This window comes from Leptopilina heterotoma, unplaced genomic scaffold (genome assembly GCF_015476425.1).
Source record: "Leptopilina heterotoma isolate Lh14 unplaced genomic scaffold, ASM1547642v1 Lhet_275, whole genome shotgun sequence".
NCBI classification, from domain to species: domain Eukaryota; kingdom Metazoa; phylum Arthropoda; class Insecta; order Hymenoptera; family Figitidae; genus Leptopilina; species Leptopilina heterotoma.
Window position 1 is genome coordinate 1,685,394 of NW_025110983.1, and position 24,681 is coordinate 1,710,074.

General features: G+C 24.6%; 1 protein-coding gene across 7 annotated transcripts in view; it reads left to right on the forward strand.

Moving 5' to 3' along the window:
• Positions 1 to 24,681, forward strand: part of LOC122503962 (QRFP-like peptide receptor) — a 74,766-nt gene that overhangs the window by 30,622 nt on the left and 19,463 nt on the right. For all 7 annotated transcript variants that reach the window (XM_043614753.1, XM_043614757.1, XM_043614759.1 and 4 more), the window contains one exon: positions 14,128 to 14,249. In XM_043614753.1, coding sequence (XP_043470688.1) covers positions 14,128 to 14,249 — 122 coding nt within the window. The remainder of the gene's footprint in view (positions 1 to 14,127; positions 14,250 to 24,681) is intronic.

The following is a 24,681-nucleotide window of genomic DNA, read 5'->3' on the forward strand; positions in this document are numbered from 1 at the left end:
CCCCCACCACTCTCTTACCGGACTTCCAGGAAATCAACCGAACTTCCACGATTCGCTCCCGCCAGCAATGGTGGGGGATGGAGTATAAAATCAACAATCCCATCGCAGAGCACATTAAAGTGAATCATATCTCTCAACATCTGCTACACATATTTTTTAATCTCGCAATTTTTTTTACATTCAATTCTTTTTTTTACAATCACCTCGTAATATTTTATTCACTTGCTTCTAAAATTGGCCAATAAAGTAACATTTTTCTTTTTTATCACACTGAAGCTTTATTGCAAAATAAAATAAATTTTTTAATAGAAAAAGAGAGAGAGAGAGAGAATGTTTCGCTTATTTTGTCGCCAACACGGTTATTTTGTTGGATAATAAAATTCTTCTGTGAGACATCGTGAATTGTAAAGGCACACGCGGCGCCTTTATGTGAATTATACGAGGACAAACGGCTCATTATGATCGTTGTTCACTCATGGGAATTTAACTTGCTCTCTCTCAAAATATCCTTATTGCATTAGATCACTAAAAAAGGGGTGGTGGTAGTAGTAGACATTGAAAAATAGTTCCACGCTTTCTCTTTCAAGTACTTTTTATCGAATTTACACTCATCTCACTGCTCTATTTTATTCTCTGTTGTTATTTATATATCAGAATGGATGCTTTGGAATTTTTTTTGAAAAATTGTTTTGCCAATACTAGGGGGGGGATAACTTTATTTCCTTCTGGCGTTTGTTTTTGATCGGGTGAGCGTGAAAATTTTTTTTTTCCTTTTTTAGCCGGACGGAAATGAATTCCGGTGGAGAATTTTTTTTTAAAAGCGTATATCTTTTTAAGATTGATTTCTTTTTAGGGGTTGGACGTCGTTTTTTGTTATCGCTTTCTAGCAACAAAAAAAAAAGGAGGAGTTGGAAAATCCTCGCGCCTTCGAGGTCCCTTATATATTTTACCTCGCGATTGAGTCTTATCTGAATCTCTCGTGTCCTGTCAGTCCTTCGTGTCGTCTAAAAGACAATTTACCAATGTCACGGAAAATCTCGACTTTTTAAACGATGACATTTTATCTTATCTTTTCGGTTTAAAATTTTTTCGCCACGAGTCAACGACTGTGAATAATTTTTTTTTTAAATACTTTTAAATTCTTAAAGTCGTTGTTCTTTTTTAATTTTAATTACTTTCAATGTTAATTTTAACTTTCTTTTAAATACATTAAAATTAAATATGCAATAATTAGGAAAATATTTTTAAAATAAAGTGATCAGTAAAAAAAATTGTAAATTACAACAGAACAGATTTAAAAAAAATATCTTCGCTAATTGTATTGAGTGTTATTTTGTAAACAAAAATTTGCAATAATCCACTTCTTATGAAGAGGATCAGAAATACTTAGTTAAACCTGAAAGTCATTATAATTATTTCTCCCTTCTGGTTTAGTGTATCAAGTCAGAGCACGTCAGCATCGGAAATTGTAACCCCTCTTTTATAAACGAGCGACACTAACTCACCCTCAGTCTTGCCGCCAACCCTCACGTAACTACTCTTTTAGAGCCAGGAAAAAGAAGACTTGGAATTGTTTGCTGAAAATGCACCCTCCTGACCCCCTCTTCTTTCAGAAATTGGACAGATATTTATGGTAACCCGTACATTCTTATTTATATTTGATTTCTTTTTTGACAATTTTTTTTTCTAAAAATATAAAACATTACTATATTTCTAATGTACTTCAATTATTCAAGTCAACATATCATAAGACGGATTATATTTTCCCTTTCCGCATTTCTATTTCTTTTTGTGCAAATCAATTATGTACTTCAAATTTTTATGTCACAAACAAACATTTTTTTCTTTTCAAGAAAAGCAAAATATTTCAAAATAAAAAATAAACTTTATAATTAGTAAAAAAAACAGAAAATTCGGAATTAAAATAATATTTAAACATAAAAATTTATTTATGATCAGTAGAAGAAACAAAAAACTGAGAATAAGAACAATATTTAAACATAAAAATTTGTTTATGACCAGTAGAAGAAACAAACATAATATTTTATAATTAAAAAAATATTTCAACAAAAATTTATTTCTGATCAGTAGAAGAAACGAAAAATTAATAATTAAAAAAGTATTTAAACATAAAACTTTATTTATGATCAGTAGAAGAAACAAAAAATTTGGAATAAGAAAAGTATTTAAACATAAAAATTTAATTATGATCAGTAGAAGAAACAAACATAATTGAGAATTAAAACTATATTTAAACATAAAAATTTATTTATGATCAGTAGAAGAAACAAGAAAAATTGAGAATAAGAAATATATTTCAACAAAAATTTATTTATAATCAGTAGAAGAAACAAATAATTGAAACTAGAAAATATTTAAAAACAAAAAATAAATTTCAAGATCATTAGAAGCAACAAAGAATTGAGAATTAAAATTATATTTAAACTTAAAAATTTATTTATGATCAGTAGAAGAAACGAAAAATTGGATTTAAAATAATATTTAAACAAAAATTTATTTATAATCAGTAGAAGAAACAAATAATTGAGAATAAAAAAATATTTGAAAACAAGAAAATAATTTTAAAATCAGTAGAAAGCAACAAAGAATTGAGAATTAAAATTATATTTAAACTTAAAAATTTATTTATGATCAGTAGATGAAACGAAAAATTGGAATTAAAATAACATTTAAACGAAAATTTATTTATAATCAGTAGTAGAAACAAATAAATATATTCTGCATCAAAAATTAATTTTAATTTGCTTTTTTTAAATTTTAATAAAGTAAAATAGAAAAAAAATAAAATAAAAAAATAAAAAAAAGGAAAAATAAAGGAAACAATGAATGTACATGTTATTTTATATATTAAAATTTATTATTCTAATATCAATTTATTTAGTTTTTAAATTAAAAAATTTCTTATTATCATTACCGTGTTATAATTAAATTTGTTTGATTTTATTTTACTTGTAAGTTATGTTAACATGAGAGTTAAATGAGAAATTTTCATACTACTATTTCAGAGGTAATTAATTTTACGATGAAACGTATAATATATTACCAGATTATAATTACATTATAATTATTATCAGATAAAAATAATTGTAATTAAATTATAATTATTATCAGATAATTAATAATTGTAATTAAATTATAATTATAATATTGTTCTAATAAAATGAGAATTCCGCACCAAGGGAAAACGCTTTTTGCCACATACATTGTCTCTTTTTTTCTCTACTGAAATATTTAATTTTTTTTTACTTCTTATTAAGCAATTAGATAAATTTATTTTTTAAACGTTTTTCAAAAAAAATATTTCTCTTTTTAAATATTTTAAAAAATATATCTCTTTAGGTTCCTTTTTTAAAAAGTAAACCATTTTGAATTTTAAAAATAAATATTCTTGTTTTTATACAATTAAAACTAATTTTATAAAAAAAATATATAATAATAAATTAAATAATAATTTAAAAATAATTTGCGACATTTATTATATGATGTTTGTACCATTGCCTTACAATACTTTACGTTTATATAAAAGATTTAAAATGTACTACAAAGGGCACCTAGTTCGTTTGTATTTCTAATAAATAAATTTTCTGTTCAGCAGAAGAAAGAAAAAATTGAGAATAAGAAAAATATTTGAAAATAAGAAATAATATACATATTCTTTCCCAGATATTTTTCAAAAAAAAATTTCATGTTTTTTATTATTTTTCTATTTTATTTCGTTGAAGTTTAGAAAAAACAAATTAAAATTAATTTTTAATACAAACAATTTATTTTAAACGAGTAGCAAACTTAAAATGTTAATAATATATATTTAATAATTGAACTATATTAGATAGTTATTTTTTGTTTTAAATACTTTTCTTAATCTCAATTTTTCTTATTTCTTCTACTGATCATAAATAAATTTTTTATGTTTAAATATATTTTTCATTCTGAATTCTTTGTTGCTTCTACTGATCATAAAATATATGTTTTGTTTTTAAATATTTATTTACCTTGAATTTTTTGTTTCTTCTACTGATCATAAATAAATTTTTATGATAAAATATTTTTCTTATTCTTAATTTTTTTGTTTCTTCTACTGATTATAAATAAATTTTTGTTTAAATATTCTTTTAATTCTCAATTTTTGTTTCATCTATTCATCATAAAAAAATTTTTATGCGTAAATATATTTTTAATTCTCAATTCTTTGTTGCTTCTTTGTTCTTAATTTCTTTGTTTCTTCTACTGATCATAAATAAATTTTTGTTTAAAAATTTTATTAATTCTTAATTTTTTGTATCTTTTACTGATCATAAATAAATTATTTTTGAATATTTTTTTTATTTCTTCATATTTTGTTTCTTCTACTGGTTATAAATAATTTTTTTGCCTCTTCTACTGATTATAAATAAATTTTGTAGGTTGAAAAATTTTTTTAATTCTCAATTCTTTGTTTCTTCTACTGATCATAAAAAAATTTTTATGTGTAAATATATTTTTAATTCTTTGTTGCTTTTTTGTTCTTAATTTTTTTGTTTCTTCTACTGATCATAAATAAATTGTTGTTTAAAAATTTTTTTTAATTCTTAATTTTTTTTGTTTCTACTGATGATAAATAAATTTTTATGTTTAAATATTTTTTTAATTCTCAATTTTTTGTTTCTTCTACTGATCATAAATAATACTTTAATTTTTCCTTTGGTGCTCTATTCAATTTTTGCTTTTCACATTGCTTGGGAAAAAGTTGCCTCTTTTTCCTCACAAGTGGTAACGCAAATTGAAACCACCTCTTCCCTCACAACTCTTTACTTCTGGTCAATTTCCTCAATATTCAATAGTTTTTCTATCGTGAAAGAAAGAGGGACACTATTGATATTAAAAGTAGCTCGTTAGTACCCGCGTCTCTGTTACTGACTCAATTAAGTGGGTTTTGCGTAACAGGATGCCCCATTGGGCTAGACCGTCAGGCAATAATTATTATTAATTGAAGGAAATGGTTCAGGAATCGGAAACTGTTTCAACCTACGTCGTGAATTTCTCTTATTATATATATATTTGTTATTATTGATTTCAATAGTAAATAATACCACGAGAAACATCGAAAATTTTCTCTCTTTATTAAAATTTCATTATTTTACAATTCCCATGAGCCAAAATAATTATTTTTCACTATTGAATATTTATTTATTATTTAATTTTATATCGCATATTAAATATTTTTCTTATTTATATACATAAGTATATCAAAAAAAGTTAATGTGGGAAAAAAATATGAGAAACAATATAAATTTTTTTATTCATTTAAATTGAAATGGAAAATAATAACGTGGAATAAAAAAAAATTATTTATAAATTATTAATATGCTTTGCGTATATTTCTCTGTCGGGCTATCGATTACATTCTCGTACATTTTGTTTTATTAATCTGTAATTTAAATTGTTTTTTGCTTTGTTATTTTATCCCCCACACAATTCTTCTCGATGTTCAACATTTTTTAATTTGTAGAATATCCGATAAAAGTTTAATTACAATCTGTAAATAGAATCTAGGAAGTAATCACAGTATTTATTTTCCTTTTTTAATTTTTATTTAATTTTAATTGTAATTGGTTTTAATTTGATTTTAATTTGAAAAAAATATTTGAATTGGAGGAAATATTTCGATTTAATCGCAGCTGTGAATTTATAATTAGAATTTCATCATTTCCAGAATTTCATTTTCATAATTACATTTACCAACAATTTATTTATTTTGAAATTTAATATTTGATTTTGAAAAAACTTTTTAATTATAATAAAATATTTCTTTGCTACAATAGAAATTTTTTTAATTCCTGTTTTAAATTTTGTACATATATATTTTTTTAATATTGTTCAAAAGTGTATTTTAGTTTTCACTTTTAATAAATAAATTTAAAAACTATTTTTTTTTTAAATTTTACATTAAAAACTTTTGTGTATTTGATAATTTTTTTTTTGACATGAATATAAAAAGAACTGATTTACAGAAGAAAACCCACAAATGGAAAATGAAAACATATCCTCAATTTGATGTTGACTTGAGTAATTGAAAATTTGATGAATCGCTTCTCATATTAAACAAGGGATACAAATTATTCTTTCACGGAGTAGGTATAGTAGAGAGTATCATGAAACGATTTGAAAATTAGTCACGTAATATCTCGTGACAATGGCAAATCAGGTAACGCTCATAAAATTTACCATTTTAATCATGTTTAAAAAAAATAATTTTTTTTAATGCGTTTTCTTAATTTTTACATTTCTTTTCGTTAATTTTCTCCATATAGTTATTATTATCAAAAATATTTTCAAACAAAAAATAAATTTTTGAAATAGCACAATTTTTATGTAGGTTTTGATTGACATTTTTTTCATTTTCTTCTGCTCAGTAGAAGAAAAATAAAAAATAATGTCAAATTAGAGAAATTATTTTGACATTAGAAACAAGAAACCAAAAAAGAATCTCCATTACACATATCGTATTCGTATTGATAAAATTTATACAATCACCTACAGTAACATTCTGGAAATTACATATCTACATCGTATTTTATGCGAAACACGTTTAACTAACTAATTACTTCTCGATTGTTTCACGAATCATCGATAAATTCACATGTAACCGTCACTATAGTTTTGGATTATCATTTTCCGTATGTATCAAAATTTACACTGCAATAAATTATTACATGTTCATTTTCAATTTCTCCTTGTAATAATTTCTCAGAGCAATTTAATTTCACCCTTAATGATAAATTTAGACAAATTGAAACAAATTTTATAAAACAAATTTTTTAAAGAACAATTCTTTTTGGAAAACAATTTAAGTAGTGAAAAATATTTATTATCAAACTGATAAAGACAAAAAAAAGTGCTGAAGAAGTGATAAAGTAAAAAAAAATCTCACAAACGTCCTTTCAATGAAGGTAAAAGACATTACAGTTTGTTTACTACCCACTAGAAGAAAAAAATAAACACGGCTATAAAAATGTACGAAACTTTCTTATCTTGAAGAAACAACTTTTTTTTACGGCGTCGATATTCATTTTTAGAATTTTTCTCCTCTTGTCACACTATTGTTGACGATAATTTTTAATATCTCACTTTATTTTTAGTGCTTTTTGACAATAACATATTTTGAGAGCGCAAAAAAGACGTATGAATATAGAAATATCTGTTTTTTTTTATTTTCATGTGACAATATTTTATGAATGAAATATAAGAATGAATAGATAGAAAATTTTTCCAATTTATAATTAAAGAAAGAAATGGAGATTTAAAATTAGTTGTTTTTACTCATTTTATTTATTTTGTTAATTTTTGTGGAAATAGTTCGCAAAACGTTTTGTTTCAATTACATTGTGTAAATTTTAATTTACTTTTAGATAATTGAAGTTTACAGAGAATAATTGGGAATGAAGTAATTCTTTCCGAAACAGCAAACTAAAGGGACAATTCATAGAAATTGGATTTTTAGAAAAGAAAATTAAAAATAGTAATCGATAAATTAAATATTAATAATATTATTAATAAATATTTATTATTATATTAATAATATTATTAATAAATATTTATTATTATATTAATAATATTATTAATAAATATTTATTATTATATTAATAATATTATTAATAAATATTTATTATTATATTAATAATATTATTAATAAATATTTATTATTATATTAATAATATTATTAATTAATATTTATTATTACATTAATAATAATATTAAATAATATTTATTGTGAATTTTATTATTAGTTTCCAGAGTTGTATATAATTTTATAAATATAATATACTTTAACAGTTAGAGAGCATAATAATTACGTAAATGATAAAGGAATTAACCGAATAATGAGACAAATTTACTTCTGTAGATTGTAAACTACAAATCAAATTTACATACAATTACCGACACAATTTCGACTTTGGTGATAAACAAGAATTTAAACTTTTATTGATTCCAAAGAATTAAATAAAAAAAGTTAAATTAAAGAATTTGAAATAAAAATTATATTCAAAAATATTTAAATATAAATTTGTCATTAAAAATTAAAAAAATAGATTTTTATATTTTATAATTTACAGTACTCCTTATCTTAAAGGAATATAAGTAACAAAATTAATTAATTAATTAGATTTAATTAAAACTATAAATAATGATTTTATCACTCGGTCGTCAGAATATTAAAAATAAATTTATATACTTTTACTCACGAAAGAACTCTGCAATGTTTGCTGGCACATTAGAGAGAAGAGCCTTTATTGATTAGGATCATTAATTAAGAGAAAGTTAACATCCAATCTAGATGTGTTCTCGAGTGCGTCAGCGAGGAGACTGTCGAGTGGACAAGAGAGCCTTGGGTTATATACGCGGGGCCTGTGAGGAGTGGGGACGCTAGGAGGCTCCGGCCGGCCAATAGACTGCAGCGTCCCTCTCCACTACCCCCACTTCTCTGCCGCCTGGTATATAAACCAGTGCCCGCTACCTCGCGCTCTCAGTCTGACTGTTGCAGTCCCCACGACTGCTATTCTCACAGTTATTTCAATCTATTGAAACTTTAATATTTTAATACAATAATATAATAAAATGAAAACATTTTCACAAGCTGGTGTTTAATAAGTAATATATTATTTTTCTTTTTCGTACACTTAAATATTTTTAAATATAATTTTGTATAATTGTGTTAAAAGTATAAAAATATTGTATTCAAATATAAAAAGTATTATTTCATGATCAGTAGAAGAAAAAAGATGGTGTAAAATCGGATTTATAATTTAATAAATGTAAATATTTATCGAAACAAAAATAATAAAATATTATTCACCCTAGAGTGTATTATTAAATTTTCTTATTATTTATATTCGTGATAATAATACTCCCTATGTGGTAAATCAAATTTTTTTTTCTTCCCAATCGTTTGTAATTAATATGTACTCTAACCGCTTTCTCTTAATTTCGTCGTAGGGCCGAACTTGAATCTCTTAAAATTGTCACCTATCCTGCACGGCCGTTGGCGCAGTCATGTTTGCAAGCTTCGTCCCTCATTAATATTCAACTTGCTTTGGAAAGTTGTCTGCCAAATCGAAAGGATTTGCATGTCACATGAATTATGGTCAGGAGGACTCATTAATGATTCCCTTGAATATGGAGTGGTTTAAAAAAAGTGTCTTCTGTCATTTACACACTTGTATTTTATTTCCTTTTTTATTTTTTTTTATCACCCCTTTTCAAATTTACATTCTAAATTCTATTATTTCTATTAAATAATCCCTCGTTCTCTCCAGGAAAATAGCGAACAGACATAAAATTTCAGCAAATATTTATATATTACGAATAATGAGAAAAGTTTCATGTCCCTGTTGTATAGTTAAGAAAGAGTTTTCATCGAGTTTGAAAAAAGTTTTTAAGGAGAGCTTGGAAAAAGGTAGAGATTAAAAAAAAAACTTTTCCCCAAATCATGGGTGACGAAAAATAATGTTATGGCAATTATCTGAAAATTGGCATCATTTTATTTGATAAATCTTTTGAATTGAAACTTGTTTTCTAGAAAATAAAATTAAATTCTTGAGGGTAAGAAAAAAGTTTTTAAATGTATTTTTAATCATAAGTTTTTAGTTAAGTAAATTTTTTTTATAAAGAAAAATTAATTTTAATTATGATGCGTGGTTTTGGGATTTAAGTTATTCAACCGACCTCAAAAGGCAGTTTCCAATAAATGACTTTATATTTTCTCTTTAAGCGTATATTCGTGCTTATGCATATGCAAAATTTACATCATTTACTACTTACACTCAATATTCTTGGCAAACTTCTCCATTGATACTAAAAGATATAATAATTTCTATATAATTTACTATGTTAAACTGAAGTAAATACATTTATATAAAATTACAAAATCGTCCAAACAAAAATTTTATAAATGGCCCATTAATTTTTCTAATTAAAAAGATAAAACTAAATAAAATGTACATATAAATATACAAAGTATTTTTTATAATCAGTAGAGGAAAATAATATAAATAAATATTAATAAAAAATAAATAAAAAATAGTTAATAAAACTTTTAAAAATTAAATTTTTTTTTGTCAAATTAAAAAGAATTATGCATTAATTTCACGAAAAAAAATTTTCTAATGACATTTTATTTTCTAAAGAAATAAAAATAAATTTCAGGTTTACGCTGTTTGATCCCTCTAATGAAAAGATAATTTGAAGAAAATGCAGCAAACAAGTGGAATAAATTTTCTATGAATTTCTTCGTTGAATAAATGACAAACTCAAAGAAGTTCCTTCGCAAAAAGGATTTACATCAAAAAAGACTTGAGAATTTAAGATATAATATATGTATATATATATATGAGTTTATAAATTCAAATTTTCGATATTTCATAAAAGATGAAAATATATATTCTTCACAAAAGAGACATTTATCACTGGCTAATAAATTTTATAGACTTTCGTTATTATTTAAATATCTGAAAAATAGGAGATTTTATTGTCGTAATATTTTTATGATCTAGAAGAGAAAAAATATTTTTAGTTTTTGACTATTTTATTTCAGTTTTAATTTTTTTTAAATTTTCCTTTAATTTATTTATTATTAGCAGAAGAAATAAAAAATTGAAAATTAAAAAAATATTTAAACATAAAAATTTATTTATAATCAGTAGAAGAATAAAAAAATTGAGAATTAGAAAAATATTTGAAAACAAGAAAATAATATTAAAATCAGTAGAAGCAACAAAAAATTAAGAATTAGAAAAATATTTAAACATGAAAATTTATTTATAATCAGTAGAAGAAACAAAAAATTAAGAATTAAAAAAATATTTTAACATAAAAATTTATTTATCATCAGTAGAAGAAACAAAAAATTGAGAATTAAAAAAAAATTATTATTATTATTATTTTAATATTGTTATTATTTAATTTGTCTTTTCAGTTTTATTTTTTGTTTTTTTTACTATTTTCTATTTTTATTTTTTTTTATTATTTCTATTTTATTTTATGCTTCTTTTATGTTAGTTTCTATTTAATTTTTTATTTTGACATTTAGAAAGAAATTTTTGTTGGAAATAAAGTGTTTTAAAAATTATTATTACAGAAAGATTATTCAAAAATTCATTTTCTGTGGGTTATTTAAGAAACGTCGTGAAATGGAATACTTTAGTGGGATATATATTAAGTTTTTATTTTTATTTCTTTTCCTTGAGAGGCGAAAAAATACACTTGAAACTGAAAAGTAATGACAGTAAAAGCTGAAAAAGGACAATTTCGTATTTTATAGTATCAATGAGAGTCTCGTAAAAAAGGGCAGAAGATATTTTAGACAAATTTTCTTATTATTTCTTAGTAATAAAAGTGAAAAGAAATTCTTAATTAATAAAAATAAAAAAAATTAAAAGCAAAAAGTAATAAAAAAATAATAAAAAATAAAATCAAAAAATGGTAATAATAAAATAATAAGAAAAAATAATAATAAAAATTATTATAGTAAAATTTGTTAATAAGTAAAATAAAAAGTTAAAAAAAAAAAAAAAAAAACTTATTAAAAAGTATATTATTATATTATATTATAATATTATTATTATTATTATTATTTATATTATTATATTATTCTTATTAAAAAGTTAATAAGAAAACTGAAAAATTTTTAAAAATACAATAGTATAATATAATTATTAATAATAAAACATATAATTATTTTCAATAAAAATTAAAAAGATTAATTATTATAATAATAGAAAGTATAATTATCACTGTAAATAGTTGTGAGTAATTTAATATTCGAAATTTTATTTTTAAAAAATAATTCTGCAAATAATAAAATATATATGAAAAAAATTATTATGAAATACTGCATAATTATGTATATTTGGTGTGGGGATGAGAAGCTTCCTAAACATTGTTCATTATTGTTCTCTCTCTCCTTCTCCCCATCCTCATCACTCCTGCCTATGTCGGTCAGTGATGCACTACATATTAATTTTTTTTATTTTTGTTTTTCAAGAAAAAAAATACAAAATTAATAGAAAATAACTTAAACGACTGCATTTAACTATTTTAATAATAAAACAGACAAAAGAAAACAGTTTTTTTTATCTAACTATAAAGTTTAGATTTATAATCAGTAGAAGAAAATAATTTTTTTTAAACAATAGACAAAAATATTTTGAAAAACAAAAAAAAAATAAACTAAAAGAAACAATTAATAAAAAGTTAATAAATCAATTTCATTCATAAAAATGAAAAAATGGAAAAGTTAACAAATTTTTAATCAAACAGTAAAAGGAAAGATTTTTTAATCTGAAGAAGGAAATAAATTAATAAATTACATTTTCGTTCTTAATAAAGTAGAAAATGAAATTTCATACCTACATACAATTATTTTTCAATTAAAAAGTAAAAACCAATTTTGTGATAAATGAAATTAAATCAACAACTTTTGTTAAAAACAATAAAAAAAGAAAAGAATTAAAATTTGTATTACCAATTATACAGTGAAAAACAGTTTTTAATCAGTAGAAAAAAATAGAAATAAAAAAGAATAATAAAATCGAATAAAATGATAAAAAATAATAAAAAGTAAAAATAAACAAACAATAACAAATAAATCAAAATAAAGTAATTGAAAAATTTAAATAAATTGTAAATTTGTTTTCAACCAATAAGAACAATTGTTTCCAATTTTTAATTAATTCAGTTTATTCTTAATTTTTAAATTAAAAAAATTGTATTATTGAAATTTGATAAATTAAAATAATTGTGTTATCAAAATTTTAAAATTAAAAATAATTTTTGTTTTTTAAATTGCTAACTTCTTTTATAAATATAATTGTAATATTAAAATTTTTTAACTAAAAATATTGTTTTTTTAAAATGAAGATTGCTAACTTCTTTTACCTATAATAAAAATAATTCTAGTATTAAAATTTTAAAATTAAGAATAAAACAATTGTATTATAAATTTCAAAAAAAAAAAAATTTTATATTAATTTCAAACATCCGTATTATTAGTTTAATTAAAAATAATTGTCTTTTGAAAGGAAAAATAAATGTCAATTATTTTATTGATCAGTGTAAATGTTGATAATTAAACAGTACAATATCGTTAACACATTTTGAGAACAATTGAATTTTAATATTAAAAGCAAAATTTAATTTGAAATAAATCTGTTTACGTAAAATTAAACAAAAAACTACCCAGGTAATTAATAAATAAATTAATTAATAAAAGAAATGAATAAATAAAAATTTATAAATAAATAAATAAATAAAAATTAATAAATAAATTAATAAAAATTAATAAAAAAATAAATAAAAATTAATAAAAAAATTAGTAAAAATTAATAAAAAATACGTTCTTTTATCAGTAGAAGAAAATTTACTCAAACTTGTCTAAAATTTTAATTTAAACAAAAAATAAATTTTATTATCAATAGAAAAAAATTTAATTTAAACGAAAAATTAGTTTTATTATCAGTATTTATACATAGAAGAAAAATTAACAGAAACATGAATGAAAATTTTAATTTAAAATATTAATCAATTTACACAAGAAAAAGAAAGGCTACAGAAAAAATACTGAAAGGAGGTTACAAAAAAAAATTGTATCTTCTAAAAGCGAGGACAAATTTCTTTTTTTACAAAAAACTTTTTTTCACATCTTTTCAAAGAAATTGGAGAAAAAAATTTTTCTCTGCTAGCTTTTCACAGAGCTTTCATGCCATAGATTATATATAATATAAGAAAATGCCAACAGCTAACTTTAAATTAACTATAATAAAAAATCAGTTTTCCCTTTGAGACGTTAGGGGAAAATTTTTCTTTACAAAATTAATTTTTTCTTAAATTAAAAATTTCTGTATAGACAAAATTTTTTTAAATTTTTTTTCTTAAATAATAAATAATAAATAATAAATAATAAATAATAAATAATAAATAATAAATAATAAATAATAAATAATAAATAATAATAAATCTATTTATTTTACTGTCTAAAATAATACTATTTTATTATCTAAATAATATTGTTTTATTATCTAAATAATTTTATTTCATTCTCTAAATAATATTATATTCTTTTTCTTGTTTCAGATAGCAAAATTGTTCTCCTTTACTTGGGAAATGGGTCTTTTCTTATGCAAAGCAGTGCACTACATGCAAAGTGTTTCTGCAATATGCTCAGTATTGACCCTCACAGCAATGTCCGTTGAAAGGTAATTTCTTTTTATGTATTAAATCAAAAACGCGATAGCAAGTTCCCATAAATCTTCTATTTTTAGTACTTTCTTTTTTATTTTCTAACTTATCTCCTTTTTCTTCCCTTCATTTTTTGAATTTTTATTACTTTTCCATTTTCATATTTAATTTATTGCTTTATTCACAATTTAGTCGATTTTAATATTTATTTAATTTTCCCTATAAACTAGTTTTAAAATTTTTAATATTTTTTAAAATTATTTTTTTTTTCAATTTTAATATTTATTTAATTTTCCCTATAAACTAGTTTTAAAATTTTTAATATTTTTCAAAATTATTTTTTTCAATTTTAATATTTATTTAATTCTCCCCATAAACTATTATTTTTTAATTTGTAATATTTTTTAAAATTATTTCTTCAATTTTAGTAATTATTTTTCTAATTTATAAATTACTTTTTATTTCGTAATATTTTTTGTCCTAAAGCAAAAGGGAATTATTTTCTCATAAACCAAGAGGATTCAAGAACTAAAAAAAATTATTGTTTAAACTAAACGCAAAAATTTTCCTTAATGTTCTTAATTCTTTAATTTCTTCATGTTTATAATAATTAATAATTATTATTGAGTGATAAAATCATTATTTTATATTTCATAAGAATATTGATACTGTAACTTCTAGAAAATTATTTTTATTTTTTCAATTCAATTATTATTTTCTAGAATTCTTAACTGAAATCTATATTAATTTTTTTCTAAATAAATTATTTTTTAATAATTTTTGAAAAAGTTTTTTGAGAATTTTCAAATTCATTTAAATGTAATTCAATTTTACTTGAAATTTTTTGATTATTCGGAAACTCTTCAATTAAATTTATATTAGAAAATAAAAACTTCAAATAATTTCAAAAAAAAAATTTAAATAAACTTTTCGAAAAAAAAAACATTAATTCTACAGAATTGTCAGTTAAAGGTATGAAGAATTCAAATTTCCAAAGATTTTAATTTGAAACCTTTTTAAAATTCAAATATTTTTAAAAATTAACATCACGACCAAATTCAATAAAAATTTTTAAGAATAATTACATTTTTTGAGGAATTTGATTTAAATTGTATTAAAAATATTAAAAATTCTGCAATGAGTTTTATTATGAAAATAATTGAATTATTGCAAAGAAATTTATGAAAAAATTTATTAATTGAATTCATGTGAAATTTTTTTTTTAATAATTAAATGTTTGCCTAGAATTTTATATCAAAATTTTTTTTAAATAATTGCCTTTTTTGGAAAACTTTATTAAAATAGTAAATATTAAAAATCATAGAATTTAGAAAATTATTAGAAAATAATTGAAATTTGGACAAGAATTTAATTAAAATTTTTTAAAATAATTGAATTTCTGCGACAAATTTTGTTATTAATGAAAATAATTGAATTTTTGTGTTGAATTTTATTGAAATTTTTAAAAATAATTGAATTTCTGTGAAAAATTTTGTTATTTATGAAAATAATTGAATTTCTGCGACAAAATTTGTTATTAATGAAAATAATTGAATTTTTTTTCTTAATTTTATTACAATTTTTGATAATAATTGAATTACATTTATTTAAATAATTGAATTTCTGTAAAAATTTTGTTATTAATGAAAATAATTGAATTCTTGTGTTTAATTTTATTGAAAAATTTAATTAAAATTCTAAAAAAAAAATTTAATTCTTAAAAAAATTATTATGAATTTGGAAAATAATTGAAATATTGTTGAGAATTTTGTTAAATTTTCGAAAATAATTGAATTTCTTCATGGAATTTAATTAAAATTAAATTGAAAATATTTCTATTCGCATAAATAATTTAATAACTAAATTTTTTAAAATAATTTAATTTTTTTTTTTTTGAGAAATTTAATTGAAATAATTGTATTGAAAATAATTGAATTTCAGTGAAGAATATTGTTATTTATGAAAATAATTGAATTTTAATTCAAATTGTATTAAAATTTTTTAAAAATAATTGAATTTCTGCAACAAATTTTGTTATTAATGAAAATAATTGAATTGCTGTGAAGTATATTGTTATTAATAAAAATAATTGAATTTTCCATTTAAATTGAATTAAAATTTTTGAAAATAATTGAATTCCTAAAAAAAATGTTTATTATTTATGAAAATAATTGAATTTCAGAGAAGAATTTTATTACTAATGAAAATAATTAAATTATTGACAAAAAATTTATTTAAAAAATTGTAAATAATTGAATTCCTATGAAATTTACATGTTTGCGTAGGAATTTTCTTGAAATTTTTATTAAATAATTAAATTATTTTATTTATAATTTTTGAATTTATTAAATTTGTTAATTTAATTTTAATTTAAAATATTTTATTTATTTTCTTCTAAAATTGTTAATAGTCCGATTTATATCTCTCTTTAAAAAGAAATTTTTTTTTAAATTTTTCTTTTAAAAAAAAATTGCTATCATTTCTGTGATAATATTTTTTTCTTTTCATTTTTTGTTAAAATTTATTTTAAATGAACATGATACGAAAGAAGTTAGTTTCTTTTTTTTTCTTTATTTGTTGCACGATTTTTCCATGAGGGAGAGAGATTATTTGATATTGCGTTAAATGAGAATTTGCTTTGCCTTGAAACAAGATGCTTGCATATATAAAAGCTTTAAAATCAGAGTCAGTCGGGTATCTACGTAAATATAAGTCATGAGTTTACTTCTAGATCGCGATTAAGGTATACACTTCGCCATTCTTTATGTCACGCAGGAAAACTTGAGAATTACGGAGAAAACTCTCTTTCTCTCTCTCAAAAAAAAAAAAATTGACTTTTCAGTTACTTTACTTCACTTACACATGTGTAATTACTTTGAAAAATTAATTTACAAGAAAACATTTTTTTTTATAAATTTTTCTGTCACGAAATGAACAGAATAAATATTAAGAATAATATTTAAAGTGAAAGTAAGATTTATGATTAATAGAAGAAAATGTAAAATTATGAATATGAACAAAAATAAAATATATATTTTTTTGATCCTCTTCGGTTTTTTTTTTTTTTTTTTTTTTTTTTTGAAGAAAATTTTAAATAATTTTAAATATAATGTTTAGAGTAAAAGTATGTTTTATAAGTATAAGAAAATGTAAAATTATTAATAAATATGAACAAAAATAAAAAAATATATTTTTTACCCGCCTTGGTTTTTTTTTTTTTTTTTTTTTTTTTTTTGAAGAAAATTTTATTTGCTTTGAAATATTTGCTGAATAAATCATAAGTTATTGAGAAGAGTAAAAAAGAATGCGAAGAATAAAAGTCTTTGAAAGAAGGTTTTGAAAAGAAAAACTGATTTAAAAGTTTCATTCATCGATCAAACTTTTTTCCATTGATTTTCAATTAATCTTTTTCCATTATATTTATTGGCTAATTATTTTCCGCTTTTAAAAATGATAACGTCTTTATATGATTTTATATTTTTAATACTCATTTCAATTTTATTACATTTACTTATTTAATTATTATTTTTATCTTTATTATTTTTTCTCTTTTACTTATTATTTATTTCCTTTATTATTTGTATTTTTAAAAGTTTGCATTTTTAAATCTTTCATAAATTTCTCTTTTATTATTTTTTAATATATTTCTCTTTCTCTTTGTGCTATTTTATTTTTTTTATTATTTTTTTTATTATTATTACTACATTTTTGTATTTAAAAAATTTTTTTTTCTACTTTAGTATTTCACATTTTAAACTTTATATCGTACATCATTTTTTATTTAATTTTTTTTTTACATTTATTATTTGTGTTTATTAAAAATCATTGAATTTCGTTTTTATAATTTTAATATTTGTGTATTTATTCATATTTTATTTTATTTTTGTTATTTTTTACATTTATTGTTTTTTAAATTGTTTTTTATTTATTTTTTATTATTATTATTATTACAAGTGTAAATAAAAATGTTTTTCCTACTTTTATTTAAAATTTTTTTTTTTTTATTCGTTTATATATTTTTTTTACATTTTTATTTTTAATTTCCTTTCTTTTGTACATTATTGAGAGTGGAAAAAAAATTTCACTTTACTTAAGTTAAAACTTTTTGCAATTTATTTTCTTTTTCTCAAAAATGAACAACTAATTTTCCCAATTAGTTCAAATTTTCTTGATCTGTTTATTAAAAAAAACATTAGATTTTTCTCCTCTCAAAGGAAGAAAAACAAATCGATTTTCACAGATTCATGCAAGCAAAGGTATCGTATTAAAAATCAAATTTCTTTACATTCTCTATATCAGAACATCTCTTTGATAAATTCTTATGAATTCTTGTTCGTCTTTAGAGAAAAACAATTTTTTCTCTTTCATTTTTTATTCAAACATATAAAAAAAATATTCTGGTAATAAATTAATTCAATAAGAAAATATAAAATAGAACATAAAATTGTAAAAAAATATAAGCTGCAAAAAATAATATTTTTATTTAAATAAATTATAAATTTATTATTAAATATACACAATAAAATTACACAAGCTACGCCCCTGTCTATGCATTTATACCGCGCATGATCGAGAGCTACGCTCTACCACTCTTGCTCAGTACAATCTTGTTATCCAACTCGTTCACATCGATCTCCAATAAATTGTCTAATTCTCAATCCCGTAGTATTTCAATATCGACCTTAACCTCTGAATCCAACAGGTTATGGGCCCAGAATAACGCGTACTATTAACATAATCGAAAGTAAAATAATTCGCGGAAAATACGGTAGTTTTTCGTTCGAGGGGAAGCGTGACTCTGTGTGAAATTCGGAATCATGAGCTCCACGCACTCGGTACGTATCGAAGCGCTAGGGAAGGACAATTTCGATACATGGAAACTCCAAGTACGAGCACTGCTCGTGAAAAACGACACTTGGGAGTACGTAAATGGAACAAAAAAGAAACCGGAAATCGTAGAAGGAAACGAAGCGTCGGCGGTGGCCGCACGTGCTTGGGACGCTGCGGACATGAAAGCACACTCGGATTTAATTCTAGCTATCAGCCCATCCGAGCTGAAGCAAATTAAAGTGTGTGACACCGCAAACGATGTATGGGAAAAACTGCACAGCATATACCAAAGCAAAGGACCCGCTCGAAAAGCCACATTGCTTAAACAGTTGATGCTTCACAAAATGGCCGAAAAGGAATGCGTGCGCGAGCACATTCGAAATTTCTTTGACGCCGTTGACAAACTTCAGGAGATGGAGGTAGAAATTAACGAGGACTTGTTAACCATCATGCTGTTATATAGCCTTCCTCCTAGCTACGAGAACTTTCGTTGCGCTATTGAAACGCGCGACGATCTACCCAAGCCGGAATCTCTGAAAATAAAAATTATTGAAGAGAGTGACGCCAGAAAATCTTCGCATCGTGAACGAGAGAATTCAGCGGAAGCCATGTTGGCGAGCAGCGCCAACCGCGGTCACTTTAAAAAGCAAGGATGGAAAGGAAAGAAACCGAATGTCGATAAAGAAGATCCCAAACCTTTTCCATACAAGTGTCACAAATGTAGGAAACCGGGTCACAAGGCGATCGACTGTCACTCAAAAGTAAACAAGAAAACCGAGAACGCGAGCAAAGCAGAAGAGATGGGATTTCTGATAACGTCGAACTCAGAATCCGCATTGAAAACAGAAGGAATCAGATCCGGAACAAAGTGGTGTCTTGACAGCGGATGCACTTCTCACATGTGTTATGAGGAAGAGAAATTCATCAACAGTGAAAAGTGCATAACCGACAAACTGAATTTGGCCAATAGTGCAACAACAACAGTAGAGGCCAAAGGTACAGTGAAGATATCAGTGAACGATAACAACAAAAGGAAAACTCTTAACTTGGACAATACCCTCCTAGTTCCCGATCTAAGAACCAACCTGATATCCGTGGGAAAAATTACGGACAATGGTTACGAAGTGACTTTTAGAAGAAATTCAGCTGTGATTAGTGACAAAAATGGTTCGGAAAAATTGTTTGCCCAACGAATCGACGGACTATATTACCTGAACGAACCTTCGGAACTCGCGAGTGTTGTTTTACCCGAAAGTGACAGTGATCAGAAATTAAAATTGTGGCATCACAGATTAGGCCATCTTAACGAAAGAGACGTGAAAAGTGTGATGAAAAATCAAGGCATCAAAATCAGTGATAGTGAGAAACTCGGTTTTTGTGAAACATGTGCCCTAGGAAAACTCACACAGAAACCCTTTCCGAAAAGTTCATCACGTGAAACAAACCTACTCGAATTAATGCATACGGATTTATGCGGGCCTATGCGTACGGAATCCATAGGCAAGGCCAAGTATTTTGTGACTTTTATCGAGGATTCCACTCGAATTTGTGATGTGAAGTTTCTAAAAAGAAAAAGTGATCTTCTAGAAGCATTCAAAAGTTATAAGTCCATGATCGAGAATAAAACCGGGAAGAAAATAAAATGTCTACAATCGGACAATGGCAGGGAATATCGAAACGCGGAAATGGATCATTACCTGGACGAATGCGGAATTTCGAGAAGATATACAGTGCCTCATACTCCACAACAAAACGGGGTAGCTGAACGACGAAATCGAACCCTTATCGAAATGGCGAGATGCTTCCTAATCGACTCGAATTTGCCACCAGCATTCTGGGCGGAAGCTGTATCCACAGCTAATCATATAAGAAACAGATGTCCCTCCAGAAGCCTGAATGGAAAAATCCCCCTGGAATTGTTGACAGGAACGCGCCTCGATTTATCTCACTTGAAAACCTTCGGGTGCAAAGGATATGCACTGGACAAATCACCTGGGAAAGGAAAACTGCAACCTCGAGCTCGTAAATGCATTTTTCTTGGCTACTCGACTGAAACGAAGGGATACAGAGTTTGGCTAAGCGAAGAAAAGAAAATCGAAATTTCAAGGGACATTAAGTTAATGAATGAATTTCTTCCAAAACAAAAGTTCGACGATTTCATCTCGATAAAATCTCTGGAAACAAAAGAAGATGAAGATCCCATCAAAGCAAAGAACTGGGTAGAGATTGAATATTCAGCAACAAAGTCGAGAGCAGACGACATCGTGAACCCTCGTGATATTGATAATTCCGACGACGACGACGACGAGTATTTTCTTGGATTCGAATTTCCACAAGAGGAACACATCGAGGAATACGTACCAATCGAAGGAGAGAGACGATTACCTGGAAGACCACGCCTTGTCAGAACTGGACTTCGAGGTCGACCGAGAAAAGTACACAGAACTTTCCATATCGAGGGATCATCGGAAAATTATCCTGAATTTGTAAATATAGCCGAGGAAATTTCAATGAAGGATGCCTTAAGTGGTAGTGACGCTGACGACTGGAATTGTGCTATTCAAGAAGAGTTCGAATCTTTGATCAAGAATCGCACCTGGGATCTAGTGAATCGTCCTGACAACTGCTCCACCGTCGGCAACAGACTCGTGCTTAGAAACAAATTTAACGCTGAAGGTAATCTGGAAAAACGTAAAGCTCGCCTTGTAGCTCAAGGTTACTCCCAACGTCCCGGAATCGATTTCAATGAAACGTTTGCCCCAGTGGTCAGACTTGGATCAGTGAGAATATTGATGGCTCTTGCTGTTGAACATGACCTAGTCATACATCAATTGGACGTTACCACAGCGTTTCTGAATGGTCACCTGGAGGAGAACGTCTACATGGAAGTGCCAAGACTGCTGGAAGAGATGCTACCCGTGATCATCAGAAAGGAAAAATTGCGATCAAGTCGAGAAGATGCTGCAGGAACAGCCCGAATAATGTTGGAGAAAATACACAAAGGTAATCAAGTTTGTTTATTAAGAAAATCCATCTACGGTCTGAAGCAGGCTGGACGACAGTGGTACAGAAGACTCGACGCTGAACTACGAATCCTAGGATTGACACCATTGGATGCTGACGTTTGTGTTTACATCAAGAAAATTAATCAGAACATTTTAATTGTAGCAATTTACGTGGATGACTTTTTTATAATGTCAAACGATCTCACCTGCATATCGGAATTCAAGGAATCTTTTGGACAAAAATTCGAAACCAAGGACCTGGGGAAAATTAAAAATTGTTTAGGAATGGAATTCCACCAAGGTGATGGATTTTTGGAAATGTCCCAATCAGGATATATCGAAACCGTGCTGAAGAGATTCGGAATGGAGAATTCAAGGCCAGTATCCACTCCACTAGATCCAGGATTGAAGCTGAGGAAAATCGACGAATCTGAAACCGAAGGAACCGAAATCTTCCCCTTCAGAGAGCTCATAGGGTGCCTGATGTACCTCGCCATCGGAACGAGACCAGACATAGCCTACGCGGTGAATCACCTGAGTCAATTTAACAACTCCAATGGCAAGGATCACTGGATGGCTGCCAAGCGGATTTTGAGATACCTGAGGGGTTCGACGAAACTTGGATTAAGGTATGAAAAGAGTACTAAATTAATCGAAGGCTTTGTAGATTCAGATTGGGCAGGGTGTCCTGTCGACCGAAGATCCTACACCGGATTCGTCTTCATAATGGCAAAAGGTGCCGTGACCTGGGAAGCCAGGAAACAGCGTACGGTGGCACAGTCGAGCACAGAAGCCGAATACATGGGGCTGACGGAAGCTGCGAAGGAAGCTGCCTCTCTCTTAAGATTTCTAGTCGAAATTGGAATGGGAAATCAAAACACCATCCCGATATACAACGACAACCAAGGAGCACAAAAATTGGCCATGAACCCGATATTTCATTCGAGAAGCAAACACATCGAGATTCGCCATCACTATGTGAGACAAGCTTTGAAGGAAGGCAAAATATCCGTGAGTTACGTTCCGACGAATGACATGATGGCAGACGTTTTTACGAAAGGACTTTCTGCCCCGAAACATCAAAAGTGTTTGTCTAAGTTTGGAATGAGTTCTTTATAAAAGGGCAATAAGTGTTTAAATTCAACGCAAATAAAAAACCTAAAGTAAATAGTTATAAAAAAAAAGAAAACTATATACGTGAACAAAAAAATATATGTCAATATAAAATTTGAATAAATAAAATAAAGTGTGATGTGAAGTGAAAAACAAAATAGAACAAACTTTAAATAATGACTTTAAGACATGATCTTGCTTGAGGGGAAGTATTAAATATACACAATAAAATTACACAAGCTACGCCCCTGTCTATGCATTTATACCGCGCATGATCGAGAGCTACGCTCTACCACTCTTGCTCAGTACAATCTTGTTATCCAACTCGTTCACATCGATCTCCAATAAATTGTCTAATTCTCAATCCCGTAGTATTTCAATATCGACCTTAACCTCTGAATCCAACATTTATAAATTTATTTTAATATATTTATTAAAATACCTAAATAAATATTATTTTGTATTTTATATTTTTTACAAAAGTATTTTTTTATTTTATATTTTTTAAATTATTTTTTTTTATAAATTTATTAATTTATTATAATTTATTTCTTTAAATAAATAAATATTATTTTGTATTTTATATTTTTTTACAAAAGTATTTTTCTTACTTTATGTATTTTAAATTATTTTTTTATTTTAATACATTTTTTTTCTTCTCTCTATATATTACAATTTTTTTTATGAAAAAATGATCGTTTGAAGTATTTATGAATATTTTGACAGAAATTCTTTTTCTCCCATTTTGTTTTTATCCGATAAGCTGTCATCATTTTACAAACGTAGAGTGAGAGACAGAGAATTAGCAAAAGAGCAAAAAGAAAAAAAATTGCTAACCTTAAAAATCTCATTTCAAACTTTTCTAGAAAACTTTTCAAATATTTTTCACTTGTCAGAATAATTTTACTTTCATAAAACTTTTTCTTCTTTGCAAAAAAAAAAAATTATTTTATTTTTTCAGCAAATATTTCAACAGCACAGAAATATACTATTTTTATTATTATTATTAATATTAAAATTAACAATAATTAAAATTAATTAAAAATTAAATTAAAAAAAATAAATAAAAAATAAAACTTTGTTAAAAAAAGTAAAATTAAATTCAACAAAAATAAAAATTATAAACAATTAAAATTAATAAAAAATTGAATTAAAATTTTCCTAAAATTAAAATTAAATTGAAAAAGAAAAAAATTAAAATAAATAATAAAAAGTTGTTGCAAGAAGGAACAAGAAAAATTAATCAAAGAGAGTAAGGTCTTTGAAAGAGAGAAAAAATAATCTTATTCTCGATTCATAAAATTTTATTTAAATTAAATCTGATATAAAATTTCAAATTAAAATACTTATTTCGCCAAATGAATCGTAAAAAAGGAAACGTTTTGTAATAAAAAGAATTTCGACCTTTCTACAGGGTTTTTACTTGATAGGCGATAATTTCATCATTTTCTCCCTCATTAACTTTCAATCATAATATTTTCCCTCTTCATCCAAACAATTA